The sequence below is a fragment of the Solea solea genome, chromosome 3 (genome assembly GCF_958295425.1).
Source record: "Solea solea chromosome 3, fSolSol10.1, whole genome shotgun sequence".
Taxonomy (NCBI): domain Eukaryota; kingdom Metazoa; phylum Chordata; class Actinopteri; order Pleuronectiformes; family Soleidae; genus Solea; species Solea solea.
The window spans coordinates 27,427,652-27,454,090 of NC_081136.1; the positions used below are offsets into that span (position 1 = coordinate 27,427,652).

At 40.1% G+C, this 26,439-nt stretch overlaps 2 protein-coding genes across 5 annotated transcripts in view; both read left to right on the plus strand.

Annotated features, from left to right (window-relative positions):
- The first annotated feature begins 1,409 nt into the window (after positions 1 to 1,409).
- LOC131455741 (ATP-binding cassette sub-family D member 2-like) lies at positions 1,410 to 15,971 on the plus strand. Its single transcript, XM_058623508.1, has 10 exons — positions 1,410 to 2,744; positions 3,970 to 4,150; positions 5,329 to 5,450; positions 9,024 to 9,186; positions 10,409 to 10,503; positions 12,077 to 12,222; positions 13,748 to 13,893; positions 14,853 to 14,937; positions 15,518 to 15,643; positions 15,769 to 15,971. The coding sequence occupies exons 1-10, from the start codon at positions 1,800 to 1,802 to the stop codon at positions 15,968 to 15,970; spliced, it is 2,211 nt and encodes a 736-aa protein (XP_058479491.1). The 5' UTR covers positions 1,410 to 1,799; the 3' UTR covers position 15,971.
- Positions 15,972 to 23,019: 7,048 nt separating this feature from the next.
- The window catches only part of LOC131456289 (kinesin-like protein KIF21A), a 35,502-nt gene continuing 32,082 nt past the window's right edge, over positions 23,020 to 26,439 (plus strand). For all 4 annotated transcript variants that reach the window (XM_058624486.1, XM_058624487.1, XM_058624488.1 and 1 more), the window contains exon 1: positions 23,020 to 23,407. In XM_058624486.1, coding sequence (XP_058480469.1) covers positions 23,364 to 23,407 — 44 coding nt within the window. In that variant the 5' untranslated portion in view covers positions 23,020 to 23,363. The remainder of the gene's footprint in view (positions 23,408 to 26,439) is intronic.

A 26,439-nucleotide genomic window follows, 5' to 3' on the forward strand; every position in this document is an offset into this window, starting at 1 on the left:
ACTGCCTATTGCTCTTGTTTGCTTGTTTTTGTTTTTTTTGCAGTTCAGTGCATTGTGAAAATGTAACATACACATTCAAACATGTGGCCTGACTGTGGTTTTAAATCCTAACTGCATCAAAAATAATGTCCAGTGACAGTGTTTCAGTTTTCCACTACATTAATGATGCTGATGAACAAATTTGACCTGATGAACAAATATGATCCTCTTTCCTGTTTCCCAGCACAACCAATGAAAAGCTCACAGACGGAAATAAGTAGTGTCAAGTTAGCGGAAACAACTGCAGCTGTGGTTAATCCGTTTAAAAAAATAATGTAATTTAATCTACAGGATGCGGTTGACACTTATTTATAATATTGTATAATTACTGTATTGTTAAGACTGTACAACCAGCATTGCTCTCAATACACCACGTGCACTATATCTCATGTTAAGTCACCAACCCTATTTTCTCTATATTTTCTCAAATTCTTGCATTAAGGCCCCCACAAATTTATAGAAATTACAGAAATCTTCCACCTGGATTTCTACAGTATATTAGCAAGAATTTGTCATAACATTGAAGTAAACAGATCACAAATTTAAACATTTTGTCCCTATTATGAATTAATTCTCTTCATAAATATCCACAATCTCAGTATTGCTCAACAAAACTGTGTTGTGACTCTTTATTGTATTGTATTAGACATTATTACAGTTTAATTGTGCACCTTGCGGAGCATAGACTGTGCTGTACACTAACCAGCCACTTTATTAGGGACACCAGCAAACCAAACACCGGAATGGGAAGGAAAGGTGATCGAGTGACTTTCAAGTTACTGTTGTTGGTACCTTGTTGGTTCCATACAGGCTGGTCCATTTGTATTTCAGAAATTGCTGATCTACTGGGATTATCACTCACAACCATCTGTGGAGTACAGAGAATGATCAGAATAAGAGAGAATATATGCTGTGAGTGGAAAGTTCTAAATGAACTCAATTAACTTCCCATTACAGTAACTAATGTATGCAGAGGACCATCTTTGAACACTCCAGACACTTCACTGTGTCCTGTGTTCCTAATAAAATGATAGGACCCACCTGCAGTACCTCCAATGCCCCCCTGTGGGCTATAACCCCACATTTTAAAGGTCCAGTCCAGACATCTAATTGTGAGACTGCAGATTAAGACACATAAAGGATAAATCCAATCACCTCATGGCATACCAGAAAGGATAATGTTCTACTTTGTACAAAAACTTTCTGCTGCAAAATGTGAAATGTATGCCCCTTTGTGGTTTGTCCCATCAGTTTTTTTTAATACATCCACGGTTTGTATATTCTGGCTGCTGTTGAAACATGGCGACATAACAAGGCAGCCTCTGAAAATCAAGGTTCTTGCCTCAAGATCATAGAGAATACTTATTTTGAAGCAACGGAAACCAAATAATTTTTATTTTCAGGTGCTTATACACTTAAACCCATAAAAAGTCAATTCAATTTCTGCCATCAACCCCCCTCAAAATAGTAAATACTGCACCTTTAAGTTACACTTTATCTTACAACGATTGTAAGTATTGACGTTAGGCTTTTATTCTGAAATGTACAACCGGAAGCGCAGGTGGTTTACTTGTGTCCTGCTTGACGCTGGTTCTAAAAAGGAGCAGGATGTAACGGTTCATGTACCGAGCTTTCTCTGCATCAGTCATCTATCATCGGTCGGACTCTCCTCTCATGTCGACGTGGGGGCTCTGGCTGCTCTGGCTGCGGGGGATGGCTGATGTGAGGACCGTCAGCGGAGACCACTAACGTTTGAAAACATGTCCAACATCCTCGATGCGGCGTCCAGAGTGAGATGGGACCGCACTGCTGCGGCGAAGCGAGCCGTGTTTCTCGCTGCCGCTGCTTACGGCATCAAAACACTGTACCCCATCATCTGCAGGCAGATCAGCAAGGGCAAAGATCCAGAGAGGAACCGCCGGCTTTCGAGGGCGGAAAACGGCTCCACCTGTTCGGGAAACGGTCATATAGTTACCGCGGGTGGGAGGAAGACATCACCAGGGGTTAACGCTGCGTTTTTCAAGCAGATCCTCGAACTCGGTAAGATCCTCTTCCCCAAGCTTGTATCCAAAGAGCTCGCTTTGCTCTCCCTACACTCTGTGGCGCTGATATCCAGAACGTTTCTGTCCATATACGTGGCCAGCTTGGACGGTAAGATCGTCAAAACGATCGTGGAGAAGAAGCCCAGGCGCTTCATCCTCCAGCTCATCAAATGGCTCCTCATTGCCATCCCGGCCACGTTCGTCAACAGCGCCATCCGCTACCTGGAGTGCAAACTGGCTCTGGCCTTCCGCACCCGGCTGGTGAACCATGCCTACCGGACCTACTTCACCGACCAGACCTACTACAAAGTCAGCAACATGGACGGGAGACTGGCCAACCCGGACCAGTCTCTCACTGAGGACGTCATGATGTTCTCCCAGTCCGTGGCTCACCTCTATTCCAACCTCACCAAGCCCATCCTGGATGTGATGCTGACCTCCTACACCCTGATCCAGACTGCCCGCTCCAGGGGGGCCAACGCCACCGGGCCCACCATGCTGGCCGGCCTGGTGGTCTTCGTCACGGCGAAGGTGCTGCGCGCCTGCTCGCCCAGGTTTGGGAAGCTGGTGGCCGAGGAGGCTCACAGGAAGGGCTACCTGCGCTATGTGCACTCCAGGATCATCGCAAATGCTGAGGAAATAGCTTTCTACAGAGGTCACAAGGTGAGCAGGGGTGAATAATAATAATGACAGATGTGTAACATGCAGCATGATATGGATTGAGTTGTTTCCAGGCTTTTACTGAAAATTCCATTTCATTTCATTGCAAATATCTGCTGTATCAGTTCAAAGTAGGTGTTAAAAATGACATTTAAATAGGCAGAAATCATTATGCTCAACATTGGCTCTTGTCACAATGTATATTATAAATTGGGTCACAATAGTTTCTTTAAAAAAACTATGATGCAGTCATTTTCTACAATGTGATACAAGAAAATCTATATAATAATATTGTGTTTTTTAACAATGACTTTTATAGGTGACAAGTTGTAGGGACTTATTTCATATCATGACCAGACCAAATCTGTGGAAAATGTTTCTGACAATTTTTACTGCCACTTCTGTAACATGCTATATTATTATTGGAAAAGTTAAAGCAAATTTAATTATTTAGCACCTCAACCCATGTTTCGGTCTTTTTTTGCACTCTCTGAGAATGGCCTACACATCCCCTACAAGATTTTTTATTTGTTTATTTATTTATTTTTAAACAGAATATTTTTGTTGTAACCACATTATTATTACTAGAAAGTAATATGTGAATATCAGATTTAATTTCATATTCACTGTTCTCCTTTTGTTAAAGAAAGGTAAAAATACTGGTGGATGCCAGTGGGTCCATGGAACCATATTTGAGAATCACTGCCCTGTATGTCCAAAGCTTCAGAGCTTCACACTATTAATGCACCAAGACACAAACATCACCTAAATCACAACAACACAAAATTTGAAATTGTGTCCCTCTACATGGCCCCAATTCATGCTGTTATTCAGTGGTTCACATCCTCAAATCAATATGCAAATAATTAAAGACCAAAATGAATTGGCACAGTAAACATGGGACTTTCAGGGCCCAAGGAGAACTCACAGCCTTGGGGGCCGACCACACGGAAATGGGTTTAGGTGAATGCATACTTTTTTTTGTTCGAAAGGCGTTCTGTCCACACGGAAATGGCGTTTTAGAAGACACATCTTGACTTTTCATTTTTATTTTGATAACTCAGGTAAAACCTTGAAGGTAATCATCATATTACCTTCAAGATTTTAATCAAGGCACATTCTTGCCTTCGAACGTTTGTGTAAATCGCATCCTTTATCAGACTTGATGCATAAAAGCAAAAACAATGAATGACATCAATACTCTGCCGTTATATACCGGCCACTGCAGGTGGAGATGCGTCAGCTGCAGAAATGTTACCAGGCTCTGGCCGAGCAGATGAACCTGATCCTGTCCAAGCGTCTGTGGTACATCATGATCGAGCAGTTCCTCATGAAGTACGTGTGGAGCAGCAGTGGACTCGTCATGGTCGCCGTGCCGATCATCACGGCCACCGGCTTCGCCGACAACGGTAAGGACACCCACAGTGTTCCAAGTGTTTTCTTTCAAAAATGTCTGTGAAATCCAAAACTATGGTTTGCAAAATCCAAATCAAAAGCTGCTGCGTGACTGAAAAGCAAACTAAACCCAGTTCAATAAATCTCCAGATGATCTTTTTACAGTTGGATCATCATCTCCAAAACCAAGCTACTGCTACTGCTTCCTTAAAGCAAGAGCTGATTAGCATGTGTGAGTAACTGCCTCCCACAGTGACTCATGACATTTCAGTTGCATCAGAAGTAACTGAGTTACTGCATTGCTTTGTTTGCTGTGTTACTGTTCCAGTGTCATCATTGCTGTTTAAAAAACCTATTTCTAATGATCACACTTACACACACAAGTGTTGAAATGTGATGGGGACAGGTTCACATGAGGAAAACACTTTGGCTAATCCACATTAATCCATTTTAATTTAAAAGGACATTAATTCTGCTCCAAATATGCGAGCTGTCCACATTTTAGTGTCCTGAAAAAGTTGTTAGCATGTCGACCGTCATTCCCAGTCTTCCTGCATCCATAAACTTATAAATAGTCCAACAGTCCAACAAATATACCAGCCTTGTTTATGTCATTGTCTGTGTACTGGCTTCCTCTATAGTTTTTGGGTTTAAGGTGGGGGTGAATTGCCCAGGCCAGCCTAAGTCTTACCTACTGAATGTCTTCATGCAGTAATGTTGTTATCTGGGTATAATTGCATGCATCCATCCATCCGTCTTCTACCACTTTATCCTCCACATGAGGGCCGCGGTGGGGGGGGCTGGTGCCAATCTCAGCTGACATAGGGTGATCACAGGGCCACAACCATCCGCAACAGCTTTACCGTTAGCTGTGAGCATACAACTTCGCTGATATTTACTTTTTGGTTCCACCTTGTTGTTGGTTTCATAACAGAAATCCTTGTTGTTTCCTGGTACTAGTACTAGTACTAGTAATCTGAAACTAAGCAAACAACTGCTGAAGAATTAATCAACGTCCAATTTTGACCAGCAAACACATGCAAAGTGCACCTGGCTGAATGGTCATGTGATATGTATTTTTAGGTGTGAATAATAATAATAATAAGATAATTCCACTCCACTAAACATCTGTGTAGTTCTGCAGTGTCTTAAACCACATGCTTCACATCTGTCCACCGTGTCTGTCCTCTAGAAACAGCAGATGGTCAGAGACAGGTGATGGTGAGTGAGAGGACGGAGGCTTTCACCACCGCCCGCAACCTCTTGGCCTCAGGAGCCGATGCCATCGAGAGGATCATGTCCTCCTACAAAGAGGTGAGGACGCTGGCATGTCGACTTGAATGTAGCATTGCTGGAGAGCTGTATGTCTTTGTCGGAAAAGAATAAGGGGGAGTCTCCTGTGTCTACCTCTGCCACTGAGGCAGCTTTTTATACTCTGTCATTCCGTTCCTATACAATCATCCTCAGACTTTAAAATAAATACCATGACTTATAAGATATTTACAGTAAATGTACATAAAATTACAATGGAGCCATTCACAGAAACCTTTAAACATTGTGCCTCATCTCTGTATATATATACAGTATATATCTGTGAATACTGTATATCTATATGTACAGTAGCCATTCATAAAAACTCCTTCAATCCAGCTGGACCTGTTTTCAAGCATACTTTGATTCCAGCTGCTTTAATGTGAGACTTTGCTTTTGGGTTTTAGTTTTATACGACAACCAAGTGAATATGACAGAACAAATGAACTATTTCTCAATTTTTCAATACTATTTCTAAATTAAACGTCACACTGTCTCAATATTTAGGCCAAGATGAAGAGGTCTGGATGTCTTTGCAGCATTTACTTGTTCATTTATCCTTCACTAGACGAGAGTCAGACATTGAATGTAGTTCACGTTTCAGATTTATAGAAATGAGAATGCATTGTGGGGGACAGTGCAGCAACTTTACACCATCATGTGACATTTAAAATCATGTAACAATTAGTTGTCAATAGACTTTCGAATGATTTTGGGACCAGTGGTTGATGAATAAGAGACAGACTAAAGTAGAAATGAAGGCTGTCAATGAGTCTCTGCTTTTCCTTTCGTAACCCGTGTGGAGCTCACCATGCATGAGCAGAAATATTTTTCGTGTCCAGACTAAAAAAAGCAAAGAAAGACATTAATGAATGAAAGGCCTTGTTCATTCAACACCAAACCCCCTGATCTCCTGTTGCATTTTAATCCCAAAATAAAAGCAAGACCCATTCATGCAGTCTCTCTTTTAGGCTTTATTTTAAGGTTCATAAGAGGATTTGGCAGAGGTACATTTGTGGTGAGGCTGTATTGCAGTGCAGATGGTTTGTACTTGTCTAAGTGTGATTATAGACTCACCCTGTCTTTTTGACATCTGCTTTTTTTATTCCACGCCATCCTGTCATTCCCTTCGTAAAGAATTGTATGTAGCATTCGAGCAACAGTTGGGGGAACTTGTGCCGCCTGTGTGTCTGTGTCTTACGTCATCTCGGTCTGTGTCTGTGTTGAAAAGGAGAATTTGAAACACTGAAGGTTGTTGTTTGCACACACACACACACACAAAGCTCAACTGCACTAACCTGTGAAATCTGCAGAAAACACATCTCAACTTGGACCGTTCAGTCATGTGTCGGCCCACGGCTGAGCAGGTATCTTGTCATTTACATAGCCAACGCAATTGCTAGATGGTGCATGTTTTAGCCTGCACACAGCTCCATTCCATGAATGTGTATTAAGTACAGTGAGCAGCAAGTCCCTTCTTGTTAGTCCAGGAGATGTGCAAGTGTGTGTGTGTATGTGCAGTTTAACAGCAGTGATGGAGCACATTCCTGAGGCAGTGTGCCTCGCTCACACCCCCAAAACACTGACTGTTTTATTATCGTTGTGCAGGGCATGTTGTTTGTTGTGTGCGTGGTCAAGTCTCAGCTCATGGTAGTCGGTGACTCATCTTTTAGAATGGGCCTCGTTCAAATGCCTCTGTTCTGGTTCAGTCTAGACATTATTTTATTTTTTCACAGCTTTTGAAAAACAGACATCCAGACAAGAACATTCTCTGAAAAATGTGGAAATGCAAACGTTGCATCGGATTAGGTTGGTTTTCTTTTATGTGTGTCAGACTACTGACACCATTAAGGAAAACATTTCAATCCAGTAGTATTTAAAAGGCATCCATTGCTCAAGATTATCAAAACAGTTGGCAATTAATTTAATAATTGATCAATAACGGATACATCAATTCACTGTTTTAGCCCTACGGATTTTGATAAGTCTTTTCTTGGATAAACACTGACTTTGTCAGCACCTGTTGTCAGAGAGTCGGAGAGACCAAAACCTGGTCCTAATGAGGCACACACTCATTTCTGAGAATCTGGTTAAGGTTAGGGTTTGGCATTAACTGGTTATGGTTAAGGTTAGGCATAAGGGTTTGTTTAGGCTGTCCAAATGGACGGCAAGTGCAGTGAAGTGTCCTAAAAAGCATAGCTGTGCAAACTGTGTGTGTGTGTCCAGAGCTTCGTCTCTTGAGGCTTAGCCTGGCTGTGAATAATCCTCCATCTGTTGATCTTTCAGCCCACACTTCTGCATCACTTCCTCACTTTCTCTCTTCATCCTCCCTCTCTCTCTCTCGCTGTCTTTCTCTCCAGTAATCCAGTACATAAACACATTTTGGCAAATGAGAAGGACATTTATGGTCACTGTGCTGTTAGAACAAGAACCATGGCAGGATACACTTGGCCACTACCCACAGAATATCCTCCTTTCATGGATCTCTGAGAATCTCAGTTAGCACTTGTATCGGTATTTTATTTGGTAGTTTTGTGACCCAGTGTTAACCTACCTTCCCCAAATGGTTTAACAAGTGTCAGGTGGCATGTGCATTGTTTAAAGACAAAACTGCACATTATGTAGCTGCACTAAATTTCCCTCCTCAGAATTCTGCAGTCTGCACAACACCTGCAAGACACAAGTCTGGCCTTTGTGTGTTTTTGGATGGATGTAATCACAGACGTAGAACACTGCAGTGTGGCACACATGTATCTTTTACTTAGTTACTTACTCACCAAGTTATATGATTCTTTTTCCATTACCTGACCCATTGTTTTTGACCAGATTGGCTAATTGATAACGGCGTTAGGAGGTAAACACGAATACACATATTTTCTTCTAATGCTTTTTCACTTGTCCAGTCCAGTAATTCATTCTTGCTCATTTGACACGGTCTCCTCTCCACAGGCTCACGCACCGTCCATGAATTCCCAGAATTAGTGTTTGTTGTTTAATACAGTCAAGCTGTGTCAACAGCCAGCACAGTCTTGCTCGTCTCACTGCAGGGTGCAGCAGCAAAGCCAAAGCAAGAGGGTGATTTTTCTCTTGTTGTTCTTCATATGAGTGTCATTGTATCTTAACACAGAACACTCTCTTTGTCTTTAAATATATTTGTCTTTGCTTTTTCTACCTTTTTTACTTTTTGTGTCAAGGTTGTTGAAAATGTGAATTTATTAGTTTCTCTTTATTCAAATGGTATACCTGGATGGATAATAAATATACATATAGGGCTGATTATAGATTAGTATCAATAGAATGGTTATAGATTAGTATCAAGATAGATATCTGGACTTTAATACTGGTTCCTCACATTATGTCTTCATGCACTCAAACATGGAGCAACTTTCTGTTCTCATATTTATTCCATGTCACAATAGATCTTCTTGCTGTACCGTCATTCATCAGATAACTCGCTACTCACTGACCTTTATCACGCTGTGATCTTCTCTCGAGTTATCCTGACACCACGCTGACATTTAGCAGAGAGTGACCGTTGTTCCCCGTCTGTGTCTCTGTGTGTGTTTTTGGGGACAGGTCACAGAGTTGGCAGGCTACACCGCACGAGTCCACAACATGTTCGAGGTGTTCGAGGACGTCCAGAGGGGTGTTTACAAGCGCTCCTCTCTATCGACCACAACAGGAGCAGAGAAGAAGAGCAAGCCTGGGATGCACATAGATGGACCACTGGAGATAAAGGGTAGGCCTGCTCTGCTGTACAGACATGTGCATTTGCTTGTCTCATCAGCTGCCAGTGCCACTGCAGCTTTGTTGGGCAACTTTTACCACTTCCTCTGTCTGCACTACAGAGCGTTGGCTGTATCTCAGTGCATAACGGCCACTCAAATAAACCCAAATCTAACAGACCAGTAGTCACTTTTACACTAATGGTTTATTGTCAATCATTCTAGGGATGAAGTAAGGAAAACTTTTTGTTATGGATTTATTTGTCAGTTGTTTTCAAAAATAATTTCTATTATGAGATTGGTTGATTTCCGAAAATAGTAAAAAAGGTTTACTGTTTTTTCCCTGAAGTTGGCAAAGTACTCAAATGTCTCAAACAGACTTTGTTGCTGTCGTCACTGAGTATAAACCACAACATATTCCTATTGAAGAAGATGTAATCACAAAACCTCTTAACCTCTAATCCAATAATTATTATTTTCATTTATGAAAATATTATGTAAATGAAATAATAATTTTCAAAATAAAGGTCCAGTGTGTAAAGCTTTGTTGAAACTATTTTTATTTGGCAGAAATTGAAGATTAAGTGATAATATAATAATATTGATAATATTTAAGTAATAAATATATATATATATATATACATACATTATTTCTACTGCCATTAACATCTCAAACTAACAATAAGCAACTTTTACACATGCACTTTACAACTTGACACGTACAGTATGTATTTATGCTGTGTGTGTTTTTGTTTTACAGCTATTAGAGTTTGCACCGTATGTTTTGTGCTGCGACGCATCTAAGATGATGTTTAACTGGTCAATTTAGCAGCCACTCACAACAATTACACCTAGTGGACACTGACCACAGGATGCAATTCCACCCTGAAGTGTTGTCCAGACACTTAAATGGGACGCTTAACAAAAAGCGGAATGAATTCCTTGCTTATCAACATGATGTTACAAGCAATCAGCAACATTGAGGTCAGCGGCGTCATTCCTTCTGTAAATGTCCTTGCATTTGACCCTGGTATGAATCTCTGTTAAGTAAAAAGAGATAAGTAGTAAGTAAAGTAGTAAAGAGGGATTTTAAAACCCATAATTCCTGTATTTTTAAGTATAATCCCGTTCATATCCATGCTTATGCCTTGGCTGTAAGAGTCTAATCCTTTCAACTCTAAAACACAGTCACTTCTCATCCTTGTCCTTGTTTTTTCCTCTCTGTTGTGTCTACAGGTGAAGTGATAGATGTGGACCAAGGCATTGTGTGTGAAAATGTACCAATTATCACGCCCAATGGGGACGTCGTCGTGTCTTGCTTGAATTTTAAGGTGAGCTACACTCACTGTCACCTGCTCTGTTGAATTCAACCAATTTGCTTGTATTGAAAAGTATGTGTTGTCCTGAGACAACACAATACAGGAATATAAGGAAAATAATGGAAAACATTACAAGGGAGAGTTTAACCTTTTCTCTGAGCCCCCACTTCGTCATCAAACTGCCTGAGGGATTTGTTATCGGTGGTGTGGCGTTTAATAACATTTAAGATCAACTCTCTGAGGTCTCATTAGGAAGGAGATGCATCACTCGGGTGAGGCCGTTGAGGCTACCGCAAAGAGCAGTGAAATGATTCAGTGGGTGACCCGTATTTTGTGAATAAGAGGAAGTATTGACACAGCTATCTAGGAAAATACTCAAAAACAAACAATTGCATCAGTGACAACACAAGTTGTGTAACCTAGTGGGAAAAAAAACAACTTAATTTTCACTCACATTCACTCTCGGACTTGGACAGACAACATATTCAGACTCAAATAATTGTATTATCCTGATGAATAAATACAACTGTCTGTTGATGTTAAAGAAGATCATCATGAGTAAATATTATGTTTGGGACACCTGGTTGCTCACCAGGTAAAACAGGTTCCCCCATACACAGAGGTTACAGTCCTTTCCTCTGCCTTGCAGCTCTTTGTTGTATTTTTATGCCATATCACTCTATCTTTTATGCGACAGTCTGTCCATTCAATAAAGACTTAAAAGTCCCAAATATTAATTAAAATGTGTTGAGCAAAAATATGTTGGTTAGAGCAGTGTGTTAGGATAGAAATGCTCCTTCCTCTACACATTATATTCCCTGAATCCATAGATATGAAGAATGGTTGTCATTTTGCAATCTGCTTATTTTTCTCTGGCTGACAGTCAGCAGATCCCAGGGCCATGCTCTTAAAGTGAACTTTATTAAGTTGCTTATAATTTGACAAACGTCTGGATTTTTTCAAAGTTGATTATAAAGTTCTTTCTTTCCTGTCATCTTTTTTTATTTCTTCCAGTGTAGATTAGAGCTGAAACAATGAATCCATTAATCGGTTATTATTCGAAATCGACAACTATTCTGATCGATTCATCGGTTAAACTAGATTTCCGATTGTTTAAGCTTCTTAAATGTGAGTATTTTCTTCATTTCTTTGCTCTGGATAACAAAGAAACAATTTAAATTGAATCATTTTGGTTTGTGGACAAAACAAGACATTTGAGAACATCATCAGTTCCAGGTTTGACGAACACCGATCAACATTTTTTTAAGGTTTTCTGATATTTTATGGACCAAACGATGAATCGAGAAAATAATCGGCCGATTAATCGATTATGAAAGTAATCGTTAGTTGCGGCTCTAGTGTAGCTTAAAAAGGAGTCAATTCTGTTTGTAAAACATTTCTTATTTTGGCTCATCAGAAGTTTTTTTGTGGTCTCATTTCAGACTTGTGAAGTGACGTGGTCACATGCATTCCGCACACTCACTGATACTACCTATCTCTCCACAGCTTTACATGTGTTATATCCTAATGTTACTGATGACTGACGGTGCCGGAGATGAATTCTTAAGCTGTCCTTTTGTTCCAGGTGGAGGAGGACATGCACCTTTTGATCACGGGGCCTAACGGCTGTGGGAAAAGCTCTCTGTTCAGGATCCTCAGCGGCCTGTGGCCTGTTTATGGTGGTCGGCTACACAAACCTTCTCCTCAGCATATGTTTTACATCCCTCAGAGGTATATACACACACTCTCACACATATGCCACAGCAGAGAGTCATCCCAGAGCAACTGTAGGGTTAGATCTATGTATTGATGAACCCTACCAGTAATTTAATATGCCGTAACAGAAGATGTGTGTGAGAAACCAAAGCACTGGCCACTGTGAAATATTTACCACCTAGAAAAAAGGCCGGAGTTTCTTTCAGTTACGACATTTACTTGGTTATTCTGTACTATTTAAGTGCACATATGTGGAGTTTTCTTCTGTATTGTAGTCTCTTGACAGTAGCTCTGATTAGTGTGTTGTCTTTTATAAAGTGTCATTCAGCGTGTATAATACAATCAGCCTTGGGTTGTGTCCAGTACATTATGTGCTCCAGTGATTTGTGATATCACTGTTTAATCATTAAGGGTAATATGAAATATCTTATGTTTGTGTTATCATAATACCAATATGTCTGTGTTGTTCTGAGGAGCAGTGTAAACCCTAACAGTCTTCAGTTTGTTATCATGACAACAAAAAAGACAAAGTAAAGCTAAGGACAGTAAAATATTGGAATTGAACAGTTAACCTTTTAAAACCGAGCGTTTACACGAGTGCACTCTGCATCGCTCTAGTTTCCCTGATGTTTTACACTTTGCTATTGGAAAACTTCCAACGGTTTCTGAAAAGCTGAGAAGTCGCAAGTCAAAGCCAACGTTTTGGTTATTACGGTAATTTGGTTAAGCCCGATAATCAGCGTCTTTGCCGCCAGAGAGGAGAGAGTTGGAAAAAATGCCTGTACAAAGTTTGCACTTTTTGGCCTGTTTTTGGACATTGAGACTCAAATGTTATTGTAAATATGTTTTATACTGTTTAAATTTCAAATTTAACATGTAGAATCTGTTTTTGTTCATTTTAAATTGTTAAAACAGTATTTTAACATGCAGCAAATAGTAAATAACTGCCAGATATTGGACGTTATTCTGGAAAAATGGACAAACGCACTTAGTTACAGGACATTTTCTCGTCCTTTTATGGTTAAAATAAGAAAAAAAAAGAGATTTATTAAGATTTATTATCCGTAGGATTTACTCTTTTTTTAAAACTGTCCATTCCAGGTAGGTTTGTGTCCATCACTGTGATCCCAAGTTAAATTGTTTAGCAAATCCTGCAAAAAAAATAATGTAATGTAGGAGACAAACTGACCTGAAGTGACACAAGGTGAAAACTTTGTAATCCTATCCAGTGATGCAAAGAGCTGCTGACTCAGCAGACTCCCTCCTGCAAGACATTGAATATTTTATACATTGGATCAGACAGCCACCTGGCAGCCGTGACAGAGTCTTATATAGCATCCACAGTAGGAACAGCAGAAGCTTAATGGGCATCCTGTTCTCTTCTTGCTTTGAAGTAAAGAAAATGTTTGTGCACCTTTGTGCACTCACACCCTGTTCATCCGCTCATTCAGTTGTTTAGTGTCAGGAGTACTTCTTGTAATTGAGGATTAATGTGTGTGTGTGTGTGTGTGTGTGTGTGTGTGTGTGTGTGTTCCTCTAGGCCCTACATGTCAATGGGATCACTGCGGGACCAGGTGATCTACCCAGACTCAGTGGAGGAAATGGCTGCTAGAGGCATGAGTGACAGGGACCTGGAGGCCATCTTGGATATAGTCAACCTCAATCATATAGTCACCAGAGAGGGAGGTAGGATGATAAGGGCAGCTTTAGAAACATGTCAACCATTTTTTGTGTTTTTTTTGCTCTACTTATGTCTGATTTTCAAGTCATTTTAGAGACCTTGCTCCATTTTAGTGTATAAGTGTGATGTGGTTGCCCACATTCACTTCCTGATCACTTCTTTTCGACTCTCGGTAATGAAAGGAAAGCTCTGTCACACTAATTCTCAGTTTCTTGTCGTAGGTCGTGTAACAGAAATGCAGAGAGAGAGAGAGAAAGAGACTTAAGTATGTATGTACAAAACAGTGCAATCACCCCCTAGTGGCCATCACAGAGAATGCAGGTTTCAAACATTTGCGCATTGGTTTCATTTTTTGGACCGCATGGCTATTATTATAAGTCTAATTCAGCACGTTTGTGTCACAGAATTATATTGAATTGGCCCTGCAGGTTTTCTGTTGTTTTGAGATCTAACAGACTTAGGTAAAGCGTGTTTCCCAGCCCGAAGCTTGGTCGTTTCACTTAACTGGCAGCCTCTCCTCTCTCACTGCCACACAAACAAGGCTATTGTTTCAAAACCAACCCTAGTAAGCTTATTACTGCACGAGGGTCTTAATGTATGAATGGCCGCAGTGTGGAAATGTTGAGAAATGTCTTCATCGTCACGGATGCAGGCACATTTGGAATAATGACAACATGGGACTGGAGCTGTATGTTTAAACTCTGTGGTGAAGTTCACAGACTGACGAGACCTTTTTATCAAACATCAATGTCGTTCCTTTGCTCTGAGATGGTTGTTAACAGTTTAAATTTCAATTATTCATAGCGTTGCCCAAAATGCCTTATTGATCGACTCCATCCTAGAGTTTCCACGACCGTTTCATAGGCCTGTGCTCTCACTTTAAGATGTTGTGTTGCTGTCCTGCTCTTTTTGCTCTTTCCACCATCCTTAATAGTCTGTGTGACGTCTTGGTGTTTTTGTCCAGGCTGGGATGCCGAACTCGACTGGAAGGACGTGCTGTCTGGAGGCGAGAAGCAGCGAATGGGAATGGCTCGCATGTTTTACCACAGGTTAGGAAACGCAGTGTCATCACCGCTGTGTTTCACTAGGGCCGCTTTGGCCATTAATGTGCAGCACAGGCTGTAGTTTTCTGACCAGACCTGACAAGTAGAATAAACTACCTTTCAAGTAGTTTATTTTGTTTTATTTTGTATTTATCCTTTATTTAGCCAGGAAGGTCCCATTGAGATACAAGATCTCTTCTTCCAGGGTGTCCTGGTCAAGATAGCAGCACCAATAGTTACGGAGACAAAACTATATCAGATATAAAACTCAAAACAGAATACGAGGAAAAGGAAGTAGTTAAAGGAGATTAAAAAAGAGAGACATAATAAAGTAAAGTGCATCTATTGATCGACCGTATTATAAAGTTCGAAAAATTGTAATCAAGTGAAAGCAAAACAGAATCAGATAGCATAACATGTACCATGTATCACCAAGTAGTTTATTTTTCTCATAGAAATGTGAACTGTCTGTGAATCTTGGGGCAACAGTTTGTTATTTTCACATGATTTTAACACAAAAATAGCCTCAACAGTTACCACCTGGATGAACGGCAATCATTAAAACCATTTCCCTTGTGTCTGTTAGGCCTAAATACGCTCTGTTGGACGAGTGCACCAGTGCTGTGAGCATTGACGTAGAGGGAAAGATTTTCCAGGCTGCTAAGGACACCGGCATCGCCCTGCTCTCCATCACACACAGACCCTCCCTGTGGTAAGACACAGAGAATGACCTGGTTTATTTAGCGTAAAAGAAATTGACTTGACCGAGCTGTTCAACCGGACGTAGAATTACAGTATCAACGGCTTGTTTGAAATCCTTCCTCTTGTCACCTCCAGGAAGTACCACACCCACCTGCTGCAGTTTGACGGCGAGGGCGGCTGGCGCTTCGAGCAGCTGGACACAGCCACGCGACTCTCCCTCACAGAGGAGAAGCAGCGGCTGGAGTCTCAGCTGGCTGGCATTCCTGAGATGCAGAATCGCCTCAACGAACTCTGCAAGATCCTGGGAGACGACTCTGTCCTTAGAACAGCCGAGTGAGAGGGGAGAGGGGGAGGGAGGGAGGGAGGGAGGGAAGATGGGAGAAGAGGCCCATGGGGGACCGAGACAATGGGGGAAGAGCAGAATAGAAAAGGGGAAGGAGGAGAACAGTGTTGAAGAGGCAATGAAAGAGTAGTTTTTTTCAGGCTTATATTTTTTCCTCTTGCCCCGAGCCTCTTCCACTTTTCATGCCAGCTGGTCTTTCAGCTCTCCCTCTTCTTTTCATCTTTTCTTTGCCCTGCTCCACTTGGAAGAGTGGAATGCAGGGGGGAACCACCAGTTCCCCTCATGTGACGCACATAAACTGCATAATTGAGTTCTAGATCTCAAATGTTTTTAGTTTCACATCACCTTCCAGCTCATTTTAATGCCGCTGTACAAAGCGGGGGCAGAACGGATGAATTGATGAGGACTCATTTGTTAGTTTGTTTTTATAGCACTTTGCTTTGCTTTTAGAACCGCTGCATTTTTGCTGGAAAACATTCGATGTAGGACCACCAACTGACGTCCAGAGCAGTATTTTACACCCTGTGTGCTGGGTTCTGCAGGATTCACATTTGATTTTTGAAATCCCTAAATCAGTAGACTGTAGCTTTAACTAAACTTAACTTAATCTCTTAGTTTTTGAAAGGTCGGAAGAGACTGTTCCTCAAAAATGTCACAATATGCCTTTGCTTGGTTAGGGTACAGTATACTATTAAGCTGCGGTACAATCTTTTTTTTTTTGGTTTCTTTTAACTTCACTCTAATCCGTGTGAGGTCACTGGAAACACCTGAACTACTGAGCTCAGACTTGGTCTTAACATCCATCCTCAGTGATCTGATCGCGTCCAGATTACACAGCTCTGAAGGGTCCTACAGTAAAGTGTCCTGAATGTGTTTCTCAGATACAATCACATAAACCACATTCGGAGGCGGTTTGAGGAAGTCTGTGCTTTCAATCCTGAGCTGCATGAATGCAGTTTGTCCTCAGGACAGATTAGACACAGCACTTTCAGGGTTTTTTTACACTTATAATAATTTTTTCTCTCTCATGTTATAGCAGCATGAGAAGAGATTTGATTCGCTCCTCTTTTTTTCTCTCTGTCAGTTGCTGGCGTGCGCATACGCTCACACACAGAGACATGCTGACACATCTGTGCTGTCAGACTTGTTTAAAACCAAATTTGTTTCTTGCCAACAATCGGTGACGCCGGCGCGTGTTTGAATAAAGGGCGGGGGGAGACAGGTCTGATCATAACATGGTCACGCGAGACACATCCAGTCCTACTTAACCCTGTCCATATGCAATTAGGTCACTGAGGTCCGATGTTAATCCTAGTACTGACTGGGTCCTTACACGAGGCTGGCAAAGGGAGAGCCGCTCAGAGTTTCTATTATTAGAACAATTAGTGACGCAACTCTGACTCCAAAACTAAAGCTTTCTGGTTTATTGAGCAGACACAATGAGCTGAAGAGGCCCTCTGACAAGGCAGAGGGAGCGAGAGCAAGTGGGCGTATCCCGCTAAGTGCAGAAGGAACAGGTAGCCTCTGACGGATGCACGTACACACACCGGCCACCTGTCGGAGACGGCCGCCCCCCTCCCCCCGCCCCTCCTCCCCTTGTGTTGACACAAAACACAGCGGTGTGTCTGCTGCGTGTCACGCGCCTGCTGGGACTGTGATCCGTTTAAACCTGTTCTATACAGTCGACAGGGTTAGACACACACGATGGATGGAACACTATGTCAGTCGACAGCTACGTGCAGCTAATTAACACGTCATATACATTTGGTAATGAAAATGATGCTTTATTTCTTACCTCTTCACAATAGCAGCAAATACAATCTTACTCTAATGAAAATGTTCCATTATTTATGATATACGGGGCCTTATTGGGTTGTACCACCTGCCATATTAGCATATTTCATATTTGGGCCACTGTACAGTGACATATTGATGTACTGTAAAGGTCAGAGGTCAGGCTTTAATAGCGCGAGTGGTTTTTCCAGTTGCCGTCAAAGTCGTTTGTTCCTCATTTAGCCTCCGTGTTTGTTGCCAGCAACTTACCTGAAGCTGTGATACTGTGAAACGAGTGATTTTTCACATTAATATTGTTGTTGATTTTTTCATATTGAGGTACTAAACTGTGGCAGTGGTAGCTTCTGTTGTGTATAGAGTTTTTCCAGCACAAAGAGGGCGTGAAACAGTGAACCGTAACACTCTTTCATTACAGTACAGTAACAGTATCCTCATGATTTCTCCGTCATCATCATCATCACCGTCTAATAGCTTGGTGATAACAGTGAAAAGAGGATACATCTCCACTGAATACTACTCCTAAGCATTTTCAAGTGAAAATACTACACTGGTGGCCACCTAAGATCGTTCTCATTACCAAGATATTACCTCATTTACCAATTAAATGATATTCTAAATTTTACCAGACAACTACCATGTTGTCAAATTATTTTTGCCACACATGAATACAAACACATTTGAAATGATTGACGTTTTGTGCAGCGTGTCACTTAAAATCACCAATTGTAACAAACGAAGGACTCCTCCTCTTCCATCCCTAGTCGACGTCTCCTCTGTGACACTCAATGAAACGTGTGTCAGACCACATTTGAAACACTTTGGGTTACAGTGAAGTCTGCACGTGTTTACACTAATGGTATAACGATTGCACAAACAGGAATCACAGGATTTCTTAAACTTAATCCCACGGCGTTCTGCAACGCTGTACCCGTCACTGCTAAGTTTGGCAGGCACAGAGGATCTTGTTTTGTCCGACTCTCTGTCACATCAGCAGAATACCAAACACCATGATTTGAATATTCTTTTAAATATACCTGCGTTATCTGATTCGAACCTATAATGTACCTTTTGTTGTTTCACACACATTGATTAATGACTCCCTCAGGCCTTGTTGCGTTCACCCGAGCTGCGACTGCATCTAAGACTTTAAAGTGCCACGTCTCTCATCTGCCGGTGTTTTTCTAAACCTCCTCCTCTTTTTGGTTTTTAGTGGACACTTTGAGAAAATAAAAGAAAAGAGAAAAGGATTTCAGGCCATTTGAATGCAGCCTTGGTCTGATCAGCATGATGGCTGCTGCCAGGTTACTGAAGGACAAACCTTTGTTCCCCCTGAATGTGACTGAAGGACAATAAGCAACAAGTAAATTCCTCTTGGCGTCTAAAAGTAATAACAACTGCAATGTTGCTGTGATAAGAAAGATAAAAAACCATGTATTTATTCTTATTTTGTTCACATGAGAGTTTGATGGGGATTAATACTCTGGGTCTTTGACACGGCAAACATGTTAAAGCCATGTGACTCTAACTGTAGGCAGCCAGACTCTGTTGACAGGAGGGCAGACGAGCCACTGAATGACACAGAGTCTGAGACATGATGTCAGCAGAAGAGCAGACGGTGTCTGCAGCTCACAGGAATTGATAATGAAACTTATATTCAAAGGACAGGATTAAAAAAACAAACAAAACATGAGGTGTCTCAGTTCCTCTTCTTTTATCCATGCAGTTGCAATGGTTATTTTAATTTTCTGAAGAAGAGAATATACAGCACTGCTTCCTGAACTGTGGCCTGTGGCCCTCTTGTGGGCGTTGCAGGTATTGCAGGTGGATCCTAAACAAGGCAGCAAAAAAAATTGTCTCATTTTGTTAATTATATTTGAGTGATATTGACTTTATAGCCAAAATGGTTATCACAATTATTTATATTGTGATTATTTTTTTTTTTACATCTGCCTCCAATGAAGTCAGGGGTTACAGTGGAGTGACACAGAGTAAAGCTCATGCTGTACCACTGACAATGCCCGTCAACCCTGAACATCTTTTACATGTAGTTCAAATCAGTTGAAGCCAAATCAAATTGTATTTGTAGTGCAGAAATCACAGGTTGCCTCTGTGGGCTTAACACTCCGTACACGTGGGAAATGACATCCATTGTTCTCAGAACCTCAGAGTGAGTCGTGAACAACTCCACCCCAAATATTATATATTCTGTTAAAAAATGTGCCCTTTAATCCACACCATCATTGAATTCATTCTCCCTTGACCCTTGACCCTTGACCCATGCCTTTATCAGGTTTGGCACAAATTGATCCAGTATTTGTCCTGCTGACAAACGTTTTAACAAAGCAGTGAGAAGTAAATTAACCTCACTTAATCTGATCATCATCACTTTTGTAAGGAACAGATTGATTGATTGACTCCGTTGTGTACGATAAATTTAACGTGGTCTCCTGCTCTCACTGGTTTCCTTTGTTGTTTGACATTTGAGGATTTTAAGATGTGTTGAAAAATAGTGAATGTAGTTTTTTTTGTTGGCATTTTAAAGTGGGATTGACTGGATAAGTGGTGTGTGAACTGGGATTATGGGAAAAAGAATAGATTCTCAAAGTGAGCTTTCATGTTTTTTGTCAGTGCTGTGGGATTTTTCTAATCAATATTTGTGAAAGGCTACGCGTTGTTGAGATGTTGATGAGATCATCCTGGAGCACAGACACGACATGTGCTGATTCTCTCCCTCAAAACCAGGGATTACTGCTGTTTGGATTAAACACAGTTACTTTTGCATTTAAAAGAAGTCCCCATACATAAACTATTTTATATTCTGAATTCCTGTAATATAATGACATCTTGTTGTGCATGTGTAGGAATCTATATTCTTTAACCTTAGAATCAAAGGAGACAAGTCGATGCATCTGTTCAAAAACCATGTGTTATGGTCACTTTACACTGAGAAATTAAGATGTATTTTCCTGTGAATTAAATGAAACGTTGCATCTTTGAAGAACACGTCGTCTTGTGGTCATTGCAACATCAGCAACTCACAATCTCAACCATGAATCTGTAATAGAACTACCTATTTAAAAAATCTTACTGCCTATTTTGAGAAAGTGAATGTCGTGTCAATATTTTAGTAGGATATTAAAAATAAAACGCATGTTACATTTCTTCTGCTCACCTCTGACTGCCTCTGCTTAACTTTTTTAATCTTCTTTTATTAAGTTTTTTATAGACACTAACTTTAAAAACGAGTACTGTACATACTATATTTAAGAATGCTGTATGAGACTGGGACACAGCATGTGACCGGAAATAAGTGACACTACATCAACTTTATTGGTGCAATAACACAAGTTGACCACAAGATGGCAGCATTACCAAGAATGTCATGGGTGAATGGTGATTGTCGTCACACAATATTTATGGCTGATTAGAAAAATGACAGGATTGCAGTTAAATATACACATAAAAATAGTGGCATAGTGTTTGATATTTAACTTTATCTTTTCAGCACTTTTCAAAATGTCTATAAAGCAACATTATAAAGCAACAGTACACTGTAAAAAGTGTTTGACCGCATTTTCACAGTGAATAACTTTAGTTAATAGTAAATTACGGTAAATCGACAGCTGTTGGCTATAGTTTCACAGTTATATGCTGTGTTTTATCAGTATTTTCATGTTTAAATGCTGTTTATGTTGTGACCTCACAGTTTTGCATCACGTTACTGTGATTTAGTAGTCTAAATCTAATTCTAATTCCTTTATAAAGTATATTATTTTGATTAAGCGGCATTTTCCTGTAAAAGTATTAATATACTAATACTAATAATGATATAATACAAACTAAGACTCGCTTGTACTATGACTATGTGATAAATAATGGAAAAGAAGTTTATTAAAAATGTATTCAAATTTAACTGAGTCTTGAATTACTTAGATTTGAAATATTTTTGAACAGCAGGAACACAAAAACTAAAACTAATATTCAGTTTTGGCTGGACTCATAAATGTGGGGGGTGGTTCCTGTTGTGTTTGTATTATAAATGTTATATCTGAACCGTCCAAGCCTGCACTATCGTTAATATTCCTGTTCAGGTTTCCAAATAATAATAAAAAAAGTTTTTATTTTTTTATGTTGTTTTGTTCAGTGTTGGTCTTCACTTCTTGATCAGATTGTCCGTGCACAGGTGAAAATAATCAGTTTAATAACGGCTGAATTCCATTTGGCTGCGTCAGGCTCACTGATCTCATCATTAGTGTGATTAGTAACACCTGTGCTTTTCCTGTAACAACATGGCAATATGTACAATTATCATTGGTTAGTCAGTCAGAGAAGTCATTTTATTTCTGTATGATGCCATTTCGCTCACATAGGATTACAAGGCACCTTCTTTTACCAAAGGTATTTCATCATTTGCCGCAAAGATGAGCAGGGAATCATTCTTTTGTCTTTTATTTACTGTTCTGTATGGGAACACTGTGGTTGTTTTAAAGTGGTTTACAGATAAAGTTAGATTGGATCATTCAAACATAACAATCAGAGCAAGGTCCACAGTACATGTTGTTTCAGGGACGCTTGTTTTCCTCACATCACAAAATGTTTCATATGTAAACAATATACTAAGTCTCTGCGCGTCTGCCTTCACGTCACCAAAATAAAGCCAGTCCCAGTAAAAATGGCAATAATAAAACAAAATGAAAGTCGTCTTCTAGAGCAGAGGTCGCAAACATGAGGCCTCAAACTCACCACTTTGAATCTTTGAAAGTTATAATTACTTATCTCTCTATGTTTTTATGGTAATGTATTAATATTGCATCATAAAAAACATATTTATTTACTATATCAACACAGACACTTTTATTTTGAAATTGTTTTGTGAAAACCACCACTCCTGACCAGTTGCTTTTTGTCAAAAAAAAGTGAGAAAAAAAAAATACTGTATATATAAAAACAATACATTTGCATTTGTGGACCTTGTCTTTCCATTGTTTGTTTCTGAATTCAACAATTTATCCATTTTAACTATTTATCTATTTCTTTTGAATTTTGACTCGTTAGTAATTTATCAAATATCAAAATATATTACTATTACTATTATTATTATTATTATTATTATTATTATGAATCTGTAGGTCAGTACACAGTAAAATGTGGGTGAGTGAGCTTGTCCTCTCTCTGGATTGGCAGAGCTCGGGGGGAGGAGCTTGGTGACGTCACTGGTCCTGGGAACCACACGCTCGGCTGTTGTGTGTTCTCGCAGTCTGGTGCACTTTGCCCGTGCAGAGGAGACTGAAGCGATGCTCGTGCCCCAGAGGAGACCGCCGGCTCTTTCATTCACGCATTTATGAATAAATAAGGACAAAGAATCTCCCTGCGATTAAAAAAAACACCTCAAAATGGCTCCTTTTTCTAAGCGCGCGAGGAGGAGGAGGAGGTGAGAGCGGCGCCGGTGAAGAGGATCAAGATAGAAGCGCTTTTCTTGGTCTGAGGAGGCGGAGGAGGAGGAGGAGGTGCGCCTGTGTTCTCTTATCGTGTAAGAGGATAAAAAGAAAAGGGAAATTAAGCTGTTTTTACGGGACCCTCTCACGGTAACAGCATGAGTAGCGGGCCGGATGAGAGCTCGGTGCGAGTCGCCCTGAGGTAAGGATGCAGCTGAGGAGACTCCTCTCTCCTCACACACACACACACACACACACAGACAGATAGACAGGCAGACACGGGGAACGACGACCCTCTGTGTTACACACACCTGCTTTGAACATGATATTCCAGCCTCCATGAAGCATATTTGCATGTAAACACACAGACAAGCAACGACTAAACAGAGCATCCACACTTATTGTGTCTCCTCTCCTCACATCCTTTCACACACACCCTCTTCCTATCAATATTCATGTGCTTTTGTTTTGAACACATTTAAACAATACAAACACACACAGATCTACTAGAACATATATAGTTCACCCATTATTCTCTCATTGATTATTAATTAATTCCACAGTATATCATCAACCTCTTCATCTGAATATCCCTGTGCTTTTATTTTGAAGCTGTACATTTAAACAATGTGAACACACTGTGGCCTGTGATTATAGGCTTTGTGACCTTCTTTTGTTAATGCCTGTGAGTAGTGGATTTATGAATGAATGAAGCGCTGAAGGGACTACAGGTTGCATACTGTCAGGGATTGGACATATATATATATATAGATATGTATATCTATATGTATATAGATAGATACAGTATAATAATCATGCATCGTGATGACAATAGACTCAAATGATTGTGGTGGATTCTTGTTCTCCACATTAAAGGTCCACTGTGTATTATTTAGTTGAGTTTCTTGGCAGAAATTGAATAAGTATGTTTGCATATAATAAAACAAATGGCTTGGTATTTGCAGACTAAAGCAGCCAGAGTGTATGTTTGATGTTTTGAAGTGGAAGTTTGCTACTCAATCTCATTGCGGTGTGGTCAGTGAAAGCCACCGTAGTTCCCTGATACACTTGGGAAAGAGTGGGTTTCTCCGACCGTTACAGTTTGCAGTTTCTCCATTAGATGTCACTAATTCTCACACACTGGACCCTTAAGATTCTTTCTTTTTTTGCCAATGTAAATTGTTCACCAAAAATTAGGGATGAACGATATTGCGTTGTTTATGTTTTGCCAATATACGATATGCCGATATATCGGGAATGCACTAAGCGATACTGATACCGATACCGATACCGATGTATACGCCTTTCCCTTTGCTCAACTACAGAGGTCATTCAGTCTCTGCTGCTGTGAAATTAACATCATTTGTTTCATACTCATGTCACAGCAGATGTGGATATAAAATATCTTTTGTTGTGCAAAATAAGAATAAAAGAATAATAACTGTGCATACCAAAAAATCATACTAAAGATATTTATCCACAGAAATATGTTTTTGTCATATATTTGGGGGAATGAAAGTTATTTTTTTGCAATATTCGTCCATCTCTTTCCTCCTTATCAATACAAGCTTTCAGTTATGGAGCAAATGAAGGTAGATTAGTCAGAAGGCTCCTCCCATTTTAGGAAATGTTCATATTGTTCCATAACTAGTCATATTATTATATGGTATTCCAGCTTTTGTTAACACCTGCACTGCATGTACACAATGAACGAGGGCAGTGAATTTATAAATTAAATTTTAGTCGCTTAAGTATTGAGCCATTATCTACATTTATACATAATATACATATAACCACTCACAATGGTTGATTAGTTTTAATGTGACTTTTGTATGACGTTTATATGATATGGTGCTGTGGTGCAAATATCCAGGTTATTACAGGCAGTTTGCATTTGTATGTGTGTGTGTGTGTGTGTGTGTGTGTGTGTGTGTGTGTTGTGTTTCCGGTCAGGCTGCATTTGCTGTATCATGCTGATCTGACCCTTGTCCCTTGCATTAAGCCAAGCCCTGCTGTCACTTAAACACTCAGCACAGACTCAGATAGTCGCTGCCTGGTCACTGGTTTGTATCAGTGTTTGGAGCAGAAATTAATAAAAAAAACAAAAACGAAACAGGAGTCCAGACAAAAGAGACACCAGTCAATCAATAAAAATACACAAGAAATCAATAAAGACATCAATAGACAGACATGATAGCACAGTAGCTGAAGGTGGGGGCAGGCGCTGTGTGTGTGTGTGTGGGTGTATTGGAAAGGCAATCTGAAACGTCATGTGAACTGAATCAGTGGAAGAGAAGGGACAAAAGCTTGTTCCTCCTCTCATGTTTCTCTCTCTCTGCCTTCACTTGTTATTGTGCATTCAGACTTTGACCCACTATTCTGTTTACTGAGTCGACTCAGTTTACCAGCTCATCTCTCCCCTTCATAGATTGTGGATAATCTGCCAGTTCGTCCCATTAGACTCTGTGGTTGATCACTACAGTTTGGTCTCACTAATAATATAAGACTGTCGTATTGTTTCCTCAGTCTTAGTACACTGTTGACATGTTTTTAATGTCTAAACTGTGCAACACAACACAACACACACACTAATATGACAAATGAAGTTATATATGTAGCTGTGAGTGTATGGTACCTGCTATTATTTATTCTGAAAAGCTCAGGCTTCATTCATTATGAGGTGAGTTCCCCCATTTTGTTTAATTTGATTCAAACTAAACTAAACTAAACTAAACTAAACTAAACTAATTGAAGTTATATTTACATCCAAACTAAGTATACTAAGTTACTTACCCAAAACCATCAGGTCAGCTCAGCTGTGGGACCTGAAAATGCTTTGTCACTCATTTTGCTCACAAAACAAACATATCCACTGACAGTTGCTGAGCTCCTTCATCTTCCTGTATTGAACTATGAAATATGAGAAACGTGGCTATAACTGTTGAAAGTGTATTTAGTAACTTTAAGCTGACGTATGTTCTCTTGGCCTATCTCAGATTACTTTCTGAACAAACAATGTTGTAAAAAAAATACATTAAATGATGAAAGTTATCACACGAAACACCCCTTGAACACGTTTTCTGACACCACCTAACATGATTTGTGTTTGCTTTGCTGATGAAGATGGGGGCTTTAGACTAAATGTGTCAACTTAAATAAAAGTAGTTTTCATTCACGCAATCATCACCAGTTGTGTGACACCTTTTCATCTGCTTCGGAGTTATGTTAGCGTCA

Bases quoted from the DNA above. Each gene is read 5' to 3' on its own strand.
- LOC131455741 (XM_058623508.1), top strand. From the start codon at position 1,800: ATGTCCAACATCCTCGATGCGGCGTCCAGAGTGAGATGGGACCGCACT. The intron at 5,451-9,023 runs GTGAGGACGCTG...TTTTGGGGACAG, and splicing joins TCATGTCCTCCTACAAAGAG to GTCACAGAGTTGGCAGGCTA. The intron at 10,504-12,076 runs GTGAGCTACACT...CTTTTGTTCCAG, and splicing joins TGTCTTGCTTGAATTTTAAG to GTGGAGGAGGACATGCACCT.